Source organism: Neolamprologus multifasciatus, chromosome 19 (genome assembly GCF_963576455.1).
Source record: "Neolamprologus multifasciatus chromosome 19, fNeoMul1.2, whole genome shotgun sequence".
NCBI lineage: Eukaryota > Metazoa > Chordata > Actinopteri > Cichliformes > Cichlidae > Neolamprologus > Neolamprologus multifasciatus.
In genome coordinates, this window is record NC_140457.1 from 19,346,012 (window position 1) to 19,365,027 (window position 19,016).

A 19,016-nucleotide genomic window follows, 5' to 3' on the forward strand; every position below is an offset into this window, starting at 1 on the left:
TCAGTGACAAATGGTTCTTTATTGACTTCTGAACAGCAGCAACAGTAAAGCAGTGAAAAAGACGGGTGTTACAGCAGCAGGAGCAGCAGAGCTGTAAAAAAATTTGTATGTGCGCCAGCAGAATGAAATTACTGAACCCTGAAGATTTTTACAGCTCCCCGCAGCTCCTGGATTGCAGGTGTGATTGCAACACAAGGGGGCACAATGAGAGTAGGAGACAAAGGCGTGCATTAAGGAAGAAGAAAAGCAGAGCAATTCACTCTGTCGTTTAAAAAATAATTTAAAAAAAAGGCAAACGTTCGACCTTTCTGGTATAGAGTCACTCGAGAACAGTGTAGCTTCTTTTCCAAAGGTGGGAGCATTTGTCGTACTGGTCAAGTGGTCCTAAACATTTCACAATTTTGTTAAAGAACTGTTGAACTGTTGAGAACCACTTAATCAGAGAGACTAGGCACGTCTTCATAGCAAGGTCCGTCCGCTAAACTGCTGATCTCACTAGTGAAAGAAACAACAACAGACAGAATTAAGTTATGTTAATCTGTCGGTTAAGGCACAAGTCAAACACATCACGACAGCAGATTTCACACTGGGCCTGATGGAGAGCAAATACGCAAAAACTAACAAGGGGTTTGAGCCAACGTGCGCTGAGAAGACTTACCTAGAGATAGTTCTTTCCTCGCGTTGGTGTTTCTTTGTGTCATCCCAGCCCAGACTGACTAACTGCAGGGTTAAGAGCTCTTTATATAGCGTTTTGGGGTTGGTTCGTACAAGCCTCACATTCAGGCAGGAATGAGGCCCGTGCAGGTCCAACCGGATGAGCTGGGTTCCACCATAGGAGCACGACTGGGCAGCCACGCTCAAGACAAAGATAGCAACTGCTATCACATGAACATGAGGAATTTCATGTTATCTTTGTCTTTGTAGTTTGTTTAATTTCTGATGAATCTGTCAGTTGTCTCACAAAGTCTTACATTGTGTGAGCTTAAGGGCTGTGTTTGGGTTTCATGTCATGTAACACCTATTAGCAGCAGATACTCTGGCTACCTGTCTGTGTTAAGATTGTATTACTAGCTTTTAAATCACTGAATGGCCTGCACGAGATAAAGTATAGATGGGAGTTTCATAGACACGGCATTTCAGTGGTCTCATGGATCAGAGGGACTCCGTTTCACTTGACCTTTCTTAAAAAAAAAAATAGGGGGAAAACCCCACTATGTTTTTAGATTAGCCTTTAACTAAACCACACCTTTGAAAACGGCTAACTTTCCAGCCTTTAAAAAAAATGTTTTCCAATTTCATTTTTTAAAACATTTTATTGTTTCAGCTGTGTGAGATTTGACATTCGGAGTTATCTGCCCTGCTTTACATATCCAGTCATCCACCCATTCACACACACACTGGTGATGGCAAGCTACACTGTAGCCACAGCCACCCTGGGGCGCACTGACAGACACTGGCGCCACCGGGCCCTCTGACCACCACCAGTAGGCAACAGGTGAAGTGTCTTGCCCAAGGACACAACGACCGAGACTGACCAAGCCGGGGCTCGAACCGGCAACTTTCTGATTACAAGGCGAACTCCCAACTCTTGAGCCACGATCGCCCACAAAGGCCCAGCATGAATACATACAAAAGAATCATGTAAAAGTGATAACTACTCAAGAATCAGGCATGGAGCAGTGCATGTGTTTTTTATTTTTTTTATTTTTTTTGTGCAACATGGGAGCGATCACAGGAGACATTTCTCTTAAAGAAGAAATTTATTTCTGCCTCTTTTTTTCATCCACAGAACAAACTAAATGTCCCAGAGTTTCTGATTTGCAGCAGCAGAGGCAACAGCAGCAATGGAAACAACAGGATACATTTAAAATAACTAAGATGTATATGCACACAGGTGTAATCACAAAACATTTACGTGAATGACTTTTGCTCAGATTGGTTTTCAGTAAAGTTAATACCAAACAGGAGTAGCAATGTTTAACATTTACTCGTGTTTAACTAAATTAACAAATAAGTAAATGTCATTCATTTGTGATCACAAATGTAAAGAATGCGAAAAGACATTTAAAACACATTAAGGAAAACAGAAACCGTGACACTTTAAAGCATTTTTGTCTCACACAATACTCTGGATTTCCCCTTTCCATCTTAAAGAAAGAGATATGTGACACTTCAGGCTCAACAATCAGAACAAGAAACACGCTAGATGAGTTGCAAAGGTTTAAACTGCAGGTTTCTGAAATACCTGTTGTAGCAGGAGGAAATGAAAAGCTCTGGGAACAGAAGTATACTTTGGCTCAAATGCATGGGTAGTTTGGACACCATCCAAAATAAAATAAAATAAATCCTAGAATCATTTGAACTGAGATTTTGCAGCATGTCACTATAAAAGAAATAGCACAGAAATCTGTGAATGTACCCTGTACGTCCAGATATTATGCTATGATACATATATTGCTACACAAGGAGAAAATATTACTTCACATTGTAATGTTTGTGTGTATATATAGGTTCTGCTCAAATGGCATAATTCCCTAATTAGACATCACATTTACTACATACATAGAAATAAAACATTTGATTAAAACAATCAGCACTGTAACCAGTTTCCTTATACATACTTATACATTCCTTATAACTTCATGTACATACATCCACTTATCTTCTCTGGGCACCATGCCCTCAGCGGTTACACAGTCTTTTGTGTTATTAATATTTTTGGAGAGGAAGACTGCAGCAGCGATGGCTTTGAAGAACACATGCAATCAGATGACATCCAAGAAGAGAGCAATTTTGTGAAAAGTAGCCGGACGTTGTGCAGAGAACGCCTCGGCAGTTAAATGGTTGCCAACAGAGGACAATTGTTGGTTCAGGTAGCGTCAGCTCAAAGTGCCGGTGGGGTAGCCTTGAATTGGATCACTCCGCTCTGCCACGGGGACAAACAGAGACAGGATTAATATGCAAGGGTGGCTGGTGTTTCAGCAGAATTCAATAAAACGCTTCATCTCCAACCACAATTACACACACAGATGATCAGATGTTATTGGATGTATCTCTGGTGATAAACGGGGTCTGACACACGTTTGGCTCAAATTCATGCAATAGTTGTTTTGCAAAGTGAGCAGGTTACAAATTAAGCTGGCAAATAGCTCATTTTAATCAATGATTAAGTTATTATTTAGTAAAGCTGTCAGTTCAAGTTTCTCAGAGCCAGAGGGAAACGTCTACACAGTAAGGAAGCAGCTTATCCTCACGAACATTTTTCTTGATTACTTCTATTAATGATTAAATGATTTTCAAATGTGTCATTTTACTTCTACTCCAAAATGTAATCAGATTTCTTAGATAGATAGATATACACAGATATATATCTTATATAGATATATACAGATATATATATATGTATATCTTATATATATATCTATCAGACAGATAGATATATATAACCACTGCTTTTCTAGTCTGTGAGCACTCAAAGCGCTTTCTTACTACAAGCCATATGCACTTAATCACACACACATTCACACAGTGCTTTTCTCTATACCTAAGCACATTGGTATAGAGAAAAGCACTGTGTTTTTCTCTTTTCTGTATACCTAAGCACATTGCCTAACACTAACACTCTCATGGATGAATCAAAACTCAGGGCTCATTTTTGCCCAAGGTTAAGCTGACCTGCAGACTGGATCTAACCACCAACCTTCCAGTTGGCAGATGAACTACTCTATGTCCTGAGCCACAGTCGACCTGGTTATATTATAATATATTGTTGGCACTAGGAGCTTTTCCGATTTCCTTTTGCAGTCTGCTTGTGTGTCAGTTCAACCAATGGGATCTGAGCAGGTGTGGGTACATGCAGGTGAACAAGGTGTGTGAAGACCCAAAGAGTGAGTGCATTGACCAAAATGCTATGTGGACATAGTCACCTATCACCTGACATAAATTTAGGGTTTTAATTTGATTTTCAAAAGGAATCTATTTGTAAACTACAACTGAACAGGAAGTATGGAATTATTAAAATATACTTCTATTGGATGTCCTGGTTACACCAGAAACCCAGACCCACAAAAAAAAAAAAAAAAAATGCTAGCCAATGGCTTTCCAGATCAGAGCCATTTCTCTGTAGATTCGGCACGTTATTCCCACCCAATTTGGTGACCATTCCAAGTGCATGCAATTCCTCTTTAGCACTTTGCGCTGAGACACACAACCCAGTGCCAACAGGTCATGATGGATAATAAGCAAAAGGTGTTGTAGGCAAAGAAAAAAGGGAGCCAATGCAGTCATGCACAGGGTTTGATCTCATGCTGAGTATGGGGAATGTAGACACAGGGAAACACACACACTTGAGCTACATCTTTTTTACCTCTTCCTCATCCTCATCATCATCATCATCATTAAATTCACCCAATACTTTCTGGAATTAAACAAAGTAATTGAGATAAAATTATAGACAGAGAAACCAAGCTTGCCCTGCAGAAGAGTAAAGCTGAAAAATGGAGAAAACAGAGCATACCTTTGATTTTTTGCTCATGAGTTGGAGCAAAAATGCTACCACATCCTTTTTGCCGATAGCTTGTGCCTGTGACAGGCAATGATGGAGAAGGTTTTTTTTTAACTTTGTGAACTGTTAAGTGTTAATAAAATAGAAATATGCCTTCCTACAAACCCACCACTTGAATTGCAGTCCGCCCATCATAGCCTGGTTGATTTAAGTCTGCTCCAGCAAGGCTCCAGATTTCCAGACCATCCAGGTCACCATTGGCTGCCAGGCTGATGCACACAAAGTAAAAGCATTATTACAGCAACAGGATTCATTTCTCCAAAATCAATATTAATATAATGTACAATGGGCAAAGAACAGCTTGTGGAAAGGAAATTTGTGGAAAGACTGCAAAAGCATATCAGTGGAACATTCAGTATTACTGAGCCACATGAGCCACAGGAGCTTGAGGTTTATCTTCATAGTGACACATGCAATGCTTATCATATGAAAGGTGTGTTCCTGAAACTGGAAATTGGAACAGTCTTAACAAAACCTGTTTAGTGTCTCGGGCAGATTAAAAAAGAAAAAAGAAAGAAAGAAAGGGAAAAAAACAACACGTACTCACTAACACTACAGATAGAGAACAGATCTGAAGCTATGCTGTTAGGGAGCATTCCTACAGTTTGTGTAGGAGTGGGACAACTGGTTGTACCTGTGTCAGATATGTAGGATGGGTCATTAGTGACGGTGGAGCAACAAAGTGGCTGTGTACAATTGTTTTAATACTTCCTTTTTTTTAATGTGTCTGACCTGCACATTTCAGTTCCTGCTTCCTCCAACTCATGTCTGGAGAAATGAGCTCCGGTCTTTCTCAGCAGCTTCACAACTTCCTTGTGTCTAAGTTAGAAAGCATGTAATCACAGAGTTATTGTTACTGTGTATCACCTTTCACACATGCACTCTTTTCTATTAATAAAAGGGCATCGCAACTCATCACTTTTCTGTAACTTTTGCAAACCTTAAGACAGAGCTAGTAACATATTCCACATGGCACAAGTTTCAAGGAATGTAATGACACAACACAACATTGTGGCTATAAATCTCTCTCCAATTGCAGTGATATTAGGACATTAGATTATGGTGCATTTTTGCTATTCTCAATTCAAAAGTCAGGTCTTCCCCTCTCGGTGCCTGTGTCCAATCAAGAGCAGCTGTTGCAGCACACACACATAGACCCTGCTATTAATGATGGGCCTGAATACTCAGAAGTTTGGCTAGACTTCAAGAGAAGTGATGATGACAATCTCAGTTACAACAAGTGTGACGAGTCCTTTGCACGTGAACCAAATAATGCTCGTGCACTCCATCTCCGTCTCTTAGCGAGATGTCAGAGAGCCTATATCTAATTTATAAAAGGGCTTATGTTTAATAAGCATATTCGTTTGAATCAGAACAAACAGACATAACTACCTATTAAGTGTAATTAGATATAATACTAATTTTAAACAACATTTTCATTCACACTGTAATTTAGACTTGGAGCGAAAGAGTCTGTGTGGCAGTAATCGTCGTTTGGCAAGTACGAACAAGTTTGTTGTCCCCCGCAAAGAGCCGCCCATGCAGGAGTCACATGCAGTGATTTTCACGGTGACAAGAAATGTGCATTAAAAGCAAAGGCCGAAAAGTTTCCACCACTGACCCGCAGACTTTCTGAATAAGACCTGTGTGACAAAGCGACAGGGTAAGCTAGTAAAAGCTCAATTTTGTGCCTAATTGTTTAGCTGTATGGAGAGCAACAGCCAGAGAACCTATCAGGGACTTCCTGCGGAGCATAAAGAAGCCAGTAACTCTCATCAATGAACCGGGGAGCAAGCTGGTAGGACTGGTTCAGAGGGCACTCCCCACATTTCTTTCAGGTTTCTCTCTCTGTCCTCTCTGCCTCTCCTTATATGGGCATGAGGCTCTAACTACAGTACGAAATGTGGCTCACAATGTGCTCACGCATCCCTGACAGCAACTTAAAACTCCACTTTTATTACTTATTGTCATTTCAGTGAAAATATTAAGAAGGGGAATAACTACCCAAGCTGTGCAGCACATTACAGGAAGTGTAACAACAGGTGTCTGCGCTCCAGCGCATCCCTCTGCCATCACAAAGGCAACAAGTCCACACTTGCAGCACCAACCGTTGAAAGAGACGAGCCATTTGTCGCAGCTCTGACACACACAACGTTTTCACCCTGAGGCTCAACACAGCCCTGAAACGTTACGCCTGGCTATTCCCTGACAGACGTTTAGAGCAACCTCAGTGAATGACACAAAATTAAAAATACAGCTTTGGTAAAAATAAACACTGCCTAAATTGTCAGATGACAATTAGCCTAATTAGCTTATAATTATTGCCTGGCCTCTAAACTCCATTACGAGCCCCTTCCTGGTTTCACCCTCCCCCCAGCCGCAGCGATTAAACATATTCGCACGAGATTCTCAGATGTCTAATTGCCAAGAGGGGGGATTTAAATTGTTATGTTTGCAAATTCATAAATGACAATATTACTTTAACAGCAAGATACAGGCAGGCACACTGGCCCTTACTGTTTCGAAACAAGACAAGTCTTACCTGAAACGCACAGCATTGCATAGGGGTGTGTCGCCATAGCGATCTTTAGTGTGGACCGACGCTCCGTGACTCAGTAGGTACTGCACCATTTTGAGGTGGCCCTCACAGGCAGCAACATGAAGGGGTGTGCGTCCATCGTAGTCCACCAGACATAAGTTACTGCCCTGTGGAAAGGGAAAATCCTCAGTGTGTGTGCTGGTGGTTTAAAGGTTAGTGTGGTGAGATGATGTATTGATTTTATTTCTAATCTATATTTGTTCTTTTTGTTTATTTGTTTTTATTTAATCTTTATTTATACGGGTAATCCCAGTGAGACTCAATTGCTCAATCACAAGAGAAACCTGTTTCAGACAGCGTAACAAAATTACAAAAATAATAATAAAAAAATCTCCTGAAAAAGACTAAAACTTGAGTGTACAACTAGAATGATCGAAAAGCCTTACACCACTGCTAGATTTGGGCGATGCCAAATCTGTGGCTGATTTTTTTTCCACTCATCTGAGGATCTAAAGTGCCAAACTGGTTGAGTAGTAGTCTTCAAGAATACTTCTCCAGGCTTCTTGAAGGACATTCAAAGCTCTTCTCTGGATGTTTGCTGCTTTTTGTTCCATTCTTTGTGAGGATGATCCCACACTGCTTCAGTAATGTTGAGGTCTGGGCTCTGAGGGCCAACCCAAGCATGGTAGTGTCCCACTGTTTTTTTGTTTGTCTTTATCCATGTATGCTTTTAGTTTGACAGTGAGTTTGGGATCACCGTCATGCTGAAAAATGAAGCAGATGCCAATCTGATGCTTTCCAGATAGTATTACATCGGATCAAAATTTGACAGTACATTTCTGTGTTTATAACTGCATCAATTTTGACAACGTCACCATCCACCGTGTTATATAGATGGCTGTATTCACTAACTGCTGTAGCTCTCTCTCGATCTCCTCTGTAGATACTGACAATGATTTGAACCAAAAATTTCAATTTGATCACTTCTTAAGACCTGCTGCTACCGATTTTAACTAAATTTCTTGTCTAATGTGGTATATCACAGCCCTTTCTCCCTGCTTACTTTCCTTAAGAGTGGCTGCTTGACAGCCGCCCTTCTACCATTTCTGCAGAGGATTCAGTGAACATTAGAGGGATCATCAACTGGAAGGTTTTTGCTGGATTTTCTTTACTATTTCTTAAGGACATGACTTTCAAATACTGTTCATCTGCTGCTTTTTTATGCTTGAGAATGATTCATGGGTCAGTGTTAAGTGGCTTAACAAATATACAAAAAATAAAAATAAACAAGGTCTGGACCGAAAATGAGTGAAAAGCAGCCAATGCCCTTACGTAAGGGCAGAATATATTTTTGAAAACTTCAAGGTAATCTAGGCATCAGCTGCATACCAGTCAATCCACATACAGACATGTACATATGACTGTGGAGACAGCTCTAGGCTTGCCTTACCAGTCTGTCCTCTAGTTCTGCTTGTCTGAGTGCCTGCGTGTTGACTACACCGCTCTAATACAAAATGGAAGTGTGACCCTGAAAATGTTTTGAAAATCTACCAGTGGGAAAAGTTTTCCAACGTTCAATGACCTTACAGCCAAACATGACCAGGAATGAAATGGGTAAAATGTGTTTGGAGACTCAAAAACAGGAAATAATGATTAACTTTACAGCATGTGGTGAAGGTCGTAGGATTGCTTACCATTTCTTTTAGGGCTTTTAAGGCCTCAATGTCATCGATCTTAGCAGCGGCGCATGCCAGCGTGGGAGTCAGTGCATCTCGGATGGCTTCCAGCTCCTTTTGAAACCAGATTCCAAGAATTTTAAAACCCGCAATTTCTCTGAATATGAAAGCAAGTCATCAAGTATGGCAAACTGACAAGCTCCTAATAACCTAAAGTTAGCCCCAGAGCTGAAAGTCTGCGGAAATGCACTGCTACCCTTACCTCTTTGCAGCTGACGCTTAGAGACTTGGCAATGACTTGGATGAAACGGCTGTCACTCAGGCACAGTTTGGCTCCTGCCAAGTCAGCGATCATTTCACCTCGCAGGTTCTCTGCCATCATCTGGACAAAGTCACAAAAAAATAATAATCTTTTAGCACTTTGTTACTTTAAAAACTTCCACATAATGGAAAAGAAAGTGTTGAAAGTGCCACCAGCCTTTTTCTTCGCCTCCAGATCAAGCTCCTTCTTGGCCAATACGTAGGACAGTTTTGACAGCGCAGCCTCTGGAGTCATGTCGCCTCCTGAAATCAGGCCGGCTTCTATCAAGACCTGTAGTATCAATCACAGGAATAAGTGGCTTGATTGATTCATTCTCTCTCCAACTCAACTAAACTGAACATATTAACAAGACTGTGATTAATTACCAAGTGTCATGAACTACCTTGCCAGTGGCGTAGGATGTAGACACCGACCCCCTCAGACACTGCGTGCAGTTGATGATGATGACACCGGCATCAGTGGCTTTCTTTAACTGTTCCAGGAGATCAGGGCGGTTATCGGGGGCATTTCCGCTGCCGTAGGTTTCCAGGACCACTCCTTCCATGGGAGGCTGCAGGAAAGCCTTTACCTGGACAAAGATGAGCGCAGTTTCAGGTTATAAACACCCAAAATTTATGGCCATCTTAACTGGCTACTCAACTGTGCAGAATCAAGATGAGAAATTAGTATTCCGTGTTATTTTTCCTGCAGCCCCTTTAACTCCATGCAACCCATTCACTCTCCTAAAAGCCCATCTGGTGCCATCTCTGCAACCAGAGTATCTCAGTCACTGGTTGGCTGGTTGGCACTGGGAAGCCCTATACCACATCATTAGCCATGGCATATGACTAGAATGGCAGATGACTCAAATGGCAGAAAGGAGAGCAATTAATCTGAAGGTGTTAGCAAGCATAAAGTCACTTGGCAAGTTTGTGCCAGTTACCATAAAATGCGAGAAGAAGGTGACATTAAAAGTTCCAGGTTCACTCAGTATTTTTTGATGCGATAAGCAGTTTGACAAGAAAGGTGTGACGCAGATTACCAATGAAGCTCCCGTACTGCAGAGTGCGGACACACGAGAGCCAAGTGCCTAATCAAAACGGTGCCTCATAAAAGCAGTTAAAGGCTGTAAGAAAGCCTTGATAGCAGAGTTGGGCAGTGGGAGCAGATTGAGACAGTAAAGTCGCTCCCCCAGCAGACACTGCAGGGGGAGGTGCAGCTAAATGTTACAGTATCTGTAGCAACCCTCCCTCTTTACAGGGTGATTGGACATGGCCCATAACTCCGTCTCATCTTTCTGTGGCTTGAGCTTTGATGGCAGCTTACATGACTGGGAAAGTAACAGAAGAAGGCTAATAGCGCAATTACATTGAAGTTAACTATATTTTATTGCAGACAAAACAACAGTCTGTTACCTTTGAAGAACAGGTGATCTCGACTACATTTTAGTACAACAGAAAAAAAGGAGGCAATTACAACTTTCTCGGCTTAAAGATTTGCACCATGCTGGCTATTTTAACATACTCATTTCAGCACTTGACTGCATGTCATTTGGTTTTAATTGGAAACAGCGCAAGTAAGCTGGAACCTCTGAGGCTTAGAAATGAAGCTGAGGCTCAAGTCCAAATACTGCAGTTCCTCAAGCAGCCAAATAAGGCTGTCTCAAAATGTGAGAAAACAGACTCCCGTGTTTAAAAGGACAACATCGGAGAAGACAATACGACTGCTGAGTTACATGAAGCTGGCTGTTTGCTTATGGTGCTAGTGAGTGTTTTAATCTTTTTGCGACCTTAGCTGTAAGGTTGTACAGGGTTGCATTTAAGACTTAAAGTTATACACAACTGTCGGGGCGGCCGCTCTGAGTGATTAGTGAGGCACTCTAAGGAGCAAGCTGTTTAGTTTTTATCATTTTCATTCTTCTATCCAAATAATGACAAGCGGTAGCTTCAGAACATCTGGTAAATATTCCAAAATTACATCCATGGTCCACTTCACAAGCTACACCAGTAGCATTAAACAAAAAACGACATTTTATACCACTTTCATAAAAAGTTAAATAAACTATATTTCCCTGAAACTTACAGTAGACGCAGTGATTCCTGGGAATAGCCTAAGCAGGCCTACGTTGCGGTTCAGCTCAGTCTTGACTTGAAACTTTGCTGTGGTGTTTGCCCTCCACACTGTATCCCAGTTGACTGGTGGAAAGTTGAAGAAACTCCATTAAAAAATAATCCTTTAAAAACAAAAAGTGATTTATTTTCTACGTAAGCAGTATTTTGGTTCCTTACTTGTAATATCCACTTCAGCAGTGGCCAAGGGGGCCAAGTTAGGAGATGAGAATGCATTGAAGCTCCCAGCATCCACTTTGGTCACACGATTCCCTCTGTAGAGTTTGTTGTAGAAATACAGGCACACCTAACAAATGCGTGTTCATGAGATGAACTTAATAATTTATTTCTTAAATGATTAAATCACTAACATATAACAGAGCTAAGAGAAAACAAAGCAACAACTGGCTATCGGGGTATTACATTCAGTCAGTTTCTCTCTCACAATCCAACATTTCTAATAAGGTTTGCAGTCAATTAGCAGCTATAAGCCATCTTCTTTATCTCACCTCAGGAATGACAAATTGTCCAGCAATTAGTAATGCCCCAAGTAGATTGTCTCTGCCATCATTCCTCATCTCATAGATGGGTACCTGAAGACAGAAAGTGTCTCATTTTAACAAAGCAGTAAACCCTGGTTTATTTGCTGGTTAGTTAGTGACTTGAGGAGAGCAGCTCTTACCTGTGAGCCCGTGAGAATGATCGGTTTGCCCAAATGCTCACACATAAAGGACAGGGCAGAGGCTGTGTAAGCCATAGTGTCTGTGCCATGAAGAATCACAAAACCATCGTAGCTTTCATAGTTTCTCTGGGGTGAAATAAGAAAATAATGATCATAATGGAGATAATTTCACATGGCCAGATAGATTTTAAAAGCAGGATTTAAGTAATATAAAAGCCACAACAACAAATTAAAAAGAGTAGCAAGTACCTCAATGTCCTTTCCAAATCTACCCCAGTCATCTGTGGTCATATTGGAAGAGTCCAATAAAGGATTGTACTCCAAGATAGTGTAGACTATCCTCTTATTTTGTTTACTCAGTCTGGAAGAGAAAACAGTCCAGTTTATCTATGAGCTGCATTCTCTATATGAACATTTACACAAAGCTAAACAGTGACAGATTATGCAGCCAATAATAAAGCAGCGGGGTTAGTCGTTCCAAGTACAAATATTAAACTTCAAAAGTTCACGCAGTTAACAAGCAATTAAAGTCTTTACTGGGATAAATTATTACGTATTATGTATTGTGGTGAACATTTAATAAAAGCTGGATCAGGTTCTGGTTAAAGGGGAGATGTGAGCTTAAAGAAGCGTAAGGGAATGTTAAAACCGCTGACTTCAAAATCCGTTTAGCTGGGCCTCCTGTCTGAGCAACAGGGCACCAAAACCTGTTTCAGGTTTACACACACAAAGAATTTTCAAAGGGTAAAAGGGAGGGGCAAAGTCACACAAGTTAGACAGTGCAGCACTTTAAAAGTTAAGCATTTTTGTTTAGCACAGTAGAGTCCCAGTTTCCTGCACGGCTACATGACTGAACACTTACATACATTTATTGATACAAGATAGCTTATCTGATATATTTTGAAGGTTCTTTGGTGACTCGTATCATGTTGGAGCAAAAGCCTGTATTTCTTTTTCATTGCAAATAATAGGGAGGGAGTCTTTCATACATACATATTTATGCTGCCTGTAAGTGGAGTTTAACGCAGGCGTCCCACAGCCCCACCTGCCACGCTCCATGTAAAGCAGCGTGACTGACTGAAAAGCCATGAAGCGATTTTCTTTTTAATCTCCCTTTTAAAGAACACCCCCCACATTACCATAGGGCAGCCTTATAGCATAGAGATAGGAGGTGAATGGAACAGCAGGGGGAAGAGCGGGTGAGCCCCAGTCCATCCAAGCAGGGGTCCTATAGACACTCTACTAATTAGCCTCAAGTCGACACATGACCCAAGAACATATGTTGTCGATCTTCTAGAAGAAAAGTGCCTAAAAAAACCACTATTCAAATCACCAATTATTCATATATCTGGCAGTGTGCCCTAAGGTTTAGCAAAGCTACACATTACCATACTCATGCTAAGACACTTCATATGCTTAGAATAATAAATCCATATATATATATATATATATATATATATATATATACACATCTGTATAGTGTCTCTGGAAAAGGCTACTTCTACTGACGATGAAGACCCTTAAGGGCATTTCAATCGGCTCCGAGCCCAATTCACTCAACTGCACACAAGCATGAGAAAACAAGACAAAATAAAGTTAAACATGCAACACTGCAATCTATCTTTTGCTTATATCAGGAACGAGACTGCCTTGTTAGTTATTGAGTTCAAAATTAGCCGGAGTAAGAGACACAGAATTACTTCAAGCAACACTTTTTCCAACTGCCGAAAGACACGTAGGCATGCACTTCCCAACAGGGAAGCACACCCAAGCATGTGGTGTTAAGTACAGCAGAGACATCAAACCAATCTCAAGCAGGGAGAAGTCAAACACAATGCAACCAGTACTACAACACCCATGAAAGTGCAGGTCGGGATGGGGTGCTGGCTTCCTGTTAAAGTGACAAAAGCAGTGAAGGGTAATAAATGTAACTTGTTTTATTTTCAGCCTCTGCTTTTCCAGATAAGAAACATATCTTGCACTGTGTGCAGTTACCATCTTGGGCAGATCCAAGATATAGGGCGATTTAGCCTGTTTAACGAATGCTCTTGCAAAAACACCTGAAATACATTATATCTCACTATCCTGAGGACGGTCTGCACATACTATAAACACAAAGTTTGGATCTATAAAGATCCAAATAGCTCTCAGGTTTAGCCATTCAGGAAAAGCACTGCACATTAGATGAAGTGCAACATTTTTTCACTGTGAAGTGAGACGGTCTCGAGTTAAATAAATGACATAATTAATGTAATAAATTAGGTATAAAGGAAATAAAAACACACAGGATTTCAAACTTTTAGTTCAAAATAAGCAACATTACAAATTTACATGCGATCCTTTTCTTTGTTGTTGACCTACTCTTGCTCTGTCAGTAACACAGGCCTCACAAGATGCTAATAATGAAGACAAATTATGAGCTAAATAATCCCGTGCCTCATGGCTGTGACAGCAGAAAATAATGTTAATTTTCTGTTTTCAATTAGGAATTAGGAAACATGTTTAAAATATTACAAACACAGTTATGTAGTCTTCCTCTGATACATATGGCAACCAATAGTACAGCATGTGGTTTCTTTTTGTTAAATACAGATATATATATATATATATATATATATATATATATATATATATATATATATGTTGACTAATGGGTGCACTTACGGCAGGACCAAGGTGTCAGATCCATAGTACTCATACATGCGGGTCTGGTGAGCATACGTCTCATCATGGAGGATGGGCAGCTTACGCAGGCTCTTCACAAAAGCATTGGGTTGTGGGGCAAGAACTGTAGGTTAAAGAGCAGAAAAACAACAGAGATTTTTAATGTTTAACAGTTTGCTTTTAGTAGGATTACTATTAATAGAAAGCGAGCACAGTGGATATGCTGTCATCTCAGCACCACAACAACACTCTCATACTGAACCCTAGTGGTTATTGTAAAAAATAACATTACAGCTGGAAATACACTTGAAGCACGCTTTTAAAAAAAACATGATCTTCTTGAGTATAACATAAAAGGACAACATTAAATGTACTATTAGAAACAATAACACAAAGGTTAGGAGACAGAATATAATATGAACATGCAATCTTAACTTCAAGCAAAATAAACACATACATTGAACTCACACAAATAATACAGCTTTAAACTGGCAATCTGAAAAACTGATGATTATCATATTTCAGTTAACAATCATTTCTGTCCGGCACATGGCCTCACATTTGATTTTAGTATACTTTAGTATAAAGAGGAGTTCCTGATCGTCCCAATGAGTGAAAGGTTGCCTACGTACTGTGAATGGAAAACAAACCCAAATCATCACCCCTCCACCACCGTGTTTGACGGTTAGTAAGGTGTTTGGGTTGATATGCTTTGTTTGGTTTTCACCAAATGTGGCGCCTGGATTATGGCCAAACATCTCCAGTTTAGTTTGGTTTGTCCAAAGGATATCGTTCCAGAAGTTGTGTGGTTTGACAAACCTACGCTATACTACCATGTTCTTTTTCTGGAAACCCTTCCAAAAATGCCATATTTGTTCAGCCTTTTTATACTTTACAAACAAACTTGACATTGAACACACTAACCAAGACCTGTAGCATCTGAGAGGTAGCTCTTGAGATTTTTGCAATTTTCCTCTTGCACAGTCTGACTTTGGATCCAGGTATCTGTCTTGAATGTTTTCCACTTGTGAATAATCTTTCTTACTATAGAACGATGGACCGATGGAATGATGGGCAGCAACAATTCCTTCTCTAAAATCATTCATATTGTGTTAACACCAACTTAATCCTCCACAACAGCACTTCATGATGATCAATTAATCAAGTGCAATTTGTCAGCAGTGGCTGGCTCGTAGTTTCCCTCTAAATTGTACGGAAGCAACAAGGGTGTAATTACATTATCACAGGGCTGTAAAGAAGTCGTGTGAAAACTATTTTTCATATGACTGTATATTAAGGGAGCTGACCTACAGTTAAGTCCGTGCAATTTTTGTTATTTGAGCCTTTTATCAAAACATATTCAAGTTACAATTACAACCAATATGGGCTTAAAATATGACTAAAGTAATACTTTCAGCTTTAATTTGAGGATATTTACATCTAAACTGTAGGAAGAGTATAGTAATTACAGCTCTAACGGCATAATGTATTTGGAAGCAGTTGCTATAAAACCCACAATATGTAATCAAAGAAGCTCTAGATTCAAAAACCAGACCATCTTTAGGCTCCAAAAAAAAAAAAAAAATCATCACAGAGACAATGGGGATATTATAAGTGGCCAAATCGAAAGTGTGGGACATCATAAGAAAAAAAGGATACACTGGTCTGCTCTATAAATAATAAAAAGGCCTGGACCCCCCACAGATCACCATAGCTGTGAATGGTCACAGCATCTTTTCCATGACAAAGAAGAAACCACTTCAGAAAATCCATGTAAATTGTCAATGGAAAATTGCACTTAGTAGTCAGTATAATCTTTTAATGATATAAGTTTGTATATGGTAGAATACTGCATGTAACCATTTGTGTTTATTGAAAGACTGTCTCATCCTAGGAAGTCTGCAACATTCCAGGGTGTTCTGGCTTTCACCACCACATCCTAGGAGCATGGGAAAGTTCGTACCTTGTTTTATTGTTTTACGGTAGGATTAACGTAGTTAGAGTTTAAGTGCTTTTTGTTTAGGTGAACTGCTGGACTTTCCAGACCAGCAGTTTTAGGGAAGTCATTCATGGGGTCACACTCTGACCACACACACACACATACATCTCCACATTTCAATGTATGGAACAAACGCTCACTGAAGTGTATAAATAAAGGACCAGGGCAAGTCCTCAGGGTCAGTCTCTGAGATTCACTCTTGGGGCTGCCCTTGCTAGCAAGAAATTCTGTGTGTTTCTCTTCTCTGATTCTCTACTGAAGAAGTGTTTTAGAATATATCTCTTAACATAAATGAAAAAGACTCTCCAGAAGGCAGGAATATCATTATCCATGTCAGCCATTAAGAAAAGACCTCGGAAGACCTTCATCACAAGCTCCAAACTATTCACTGGGTTCAAAATAGAAAGGCTAGAATTAGAGTGATGGAGAAGGCTTGGAAGCATGAGTCGAGCAAAACAACACAATGAAGGCAGTGTGTTGGCACTGAAAAGATTTCAGTCATTTACTAAGCTACAATGAAGGATAGTTATAGTGTTTGATGTAAGTATAACAGTGTCATATCAAATCTATAAAATAATTTTATTCTTAATTGTATTGTCTAAAGAGTGTATTTAATTTAACGTTTGTTTATCTGTTGAAAAACAGACCATAAAGAACATACCTTGGCAAAAAACTGGAAAAACTGGTTTTGGGTGTTAGTGACATGAATATTGATGAAGCCTGGGCTGGGAGAACGCCAGGGTGTGGGGAGAGATTAGATGAGGAAAAGATCTTTCTGCTGTGGTATAAATCCTGTGATCACTTGTCAATATCTCAGTTGGTCAACAAACCACCTTGATCTACTGTACATTGCGACTTCTAAAACAGATCTAGCACTCTGTTTTATGAGTTCACTCTGATTGTTGGGCTCTATTTAGCTATAAGTATAATATACGTATAATACAAGTGTGGATGATGACCCTCACCTAAATGGCTTTACGGCTGCTTTTTTTCCCTTTTCTTTGCTACCAGAACATGCATGGCCTTGTATCATTCTCATATCAACTCTATTGTGTACAAAGTAATGAAAAGTATTTGTCCAAATATAGCTAAGGCAAGTTCAGCTTATTTAGAAAATCCATAACATATAAGAATATTTAGTTGTATTGCAAATGTCAAAGCAATGAATACTAATGTCAACATTCGGTTATTCATTGAAAGAACCTGTTTTCACTGTAGTTTGTTTGGCATTGGCTGCTCTCCTGTTTCGAAACTGTGTTGTAAAACCCTGAATCATACGCAGACAGAGTAAATACTTCTGATCTCAACTTTCGTCTTTGCATTTCTGTTCACTAAAACCAAGCTTCATTTAGCATCTTCATTTCCATGTTCATTCACAAGACCAAGACAGTCTGCTCATGACCGGTGTAGTTTATTTAGAAGGTCGCCAGTCGCACATGGCATCAGCTGTGTAGGTAAGCCGTTTACCCCAAGTCTATTTTCGGATGCACGTGCAGATTGTTGTCACGCCTCGTGTTCAGACCCACATGCAAACATGCAATAAGAGGAAACCACCGGCTATGCTAGCTAACTGCTACAGAGGAGAACGACGAATAATTGATGACAATGATTGCCATAGCTACCGTCTTCATGAAGAGTCATGCCGATAGTTCCTCCAGTATTGATAACGAGGACCCGCGCCTCCGCGGCACAAGGTGAGGTTACCAGGTCGGCGTTCTCAATCGAGTTGCAACTGGACAACTTTCTCCTTCGTCCTGGATGAAGCTGAAGACTTCGTGGAGGGGAAACATCATTAACTTCTATCAGATCCAGAGATGGTTGTGACAAAGCCCGCGCGAGAGATGTGAGGCCATTGGTGCTGGAGTCCGCCATGATGCTTTTCCAAAGCCCCGGCGCCCCCGGCTCTTTAAAGGCGGTAGCTAAGAAAAGTGTTCAAAACCCGGGTTTCTTTATTGTTAGCAGGATTACATGAGGATCGTCTGCCTTTATACACGGAGAGCGGCTTTCATCGTAGTTAAAGCGGCTTAGTAAACAGAGGAGGGACTCATTGTTACCGTTATGTTTTAATTTCCCCACCCACTTAAACTCTACAACTTCTCAATTTTGCCTCAACGCGCACTCTGACGTCAGAGACGTGGGCGTGTTCTGCACGAGTCTCTCAGTAATAAAGTTTTGGTCTTGGTTCAAGGAATTTTTATTTAGGCTGATCTACAAATTCTACGCAGTGAAGAATTCTGTAGAAAAGCTAAAGAATGACCTAGATGTAAACTCTTTATGCGGACAGTCTCCTGATACCGTGTGCCCATCATGTTCATGTTTTCATCTTTATATGGAAATATTTTATTTTGCTGATATGGTTATGATTATATTATGAATTATAACCACAGCAACCAATATTGCGAGTACAATGACACTCTCACCCCTTTTTCCTGTTCCTGCTGTTACAACATGTATCATGCTGGCAATTTAACTTACGTTGTTAC

The 19,016-nt window shown here is 40.2% G+C and overlaps 1 protein-coding gene across 4 annotated transcripts; it reads right to left on the reverse strand.

Annotated features, from left to right (window-relative positions):
* Positions 1–18,626, reverse strand: aspg (asparaginase homolog (S. cerevisiae)). 4 transcript variants are annotated; one of them, XM_085143312.1, is made up of 18 exons: positions 18,156–18,626; positions 14,535–14,658; positions 13,726–13,761; positions 12,120–12,231; positions 11,871–11,996; positions 11,698–11,781; positions 11,369–11,495; positions 11,163–11,275; positions 9,484–9,669; positions 9,258–9,371; positions 9,042–9,161; positions 8,798–8,893; positions 7,107–7,270; positions 5,297–5,383; positions 4,674–4,773; positions 4,517–4,582; positions 4,367–4,417; positions 1–2,926 (listed from the first exon to the last, which is right to left on the reverse strand). In XM_085143312.1, exons 1-18 carry the CDS (start codon positions 18,403–18,405, stop codon positions 2,885–2,887), a joined length of 1,998 nt encoding a protein of 665 aa, XP_084999438.1. In that variant the 5' UTR covers positions 18,406–18,626; the 3' UTR covers positions 1–2,884. The 4 variants fall into 4 exon arrangements, with proteins under 4 accessions (XP_084999438.1, XP_084999435.1, XP_084999436.1 ...); XM_085143309.1 differs by lacking the exon at positions 13,726–13,761 and having other exon boundaries at positions 18,156–18,625; XM_085143310.1 differs by lacking the exons at positions 4,367–4,417; positions 13,726–13,761 and having other exon boundaries at positions 18,156–18,625.
* Positions 18,627–19,016: the final 390 nt, after the last annotated feature.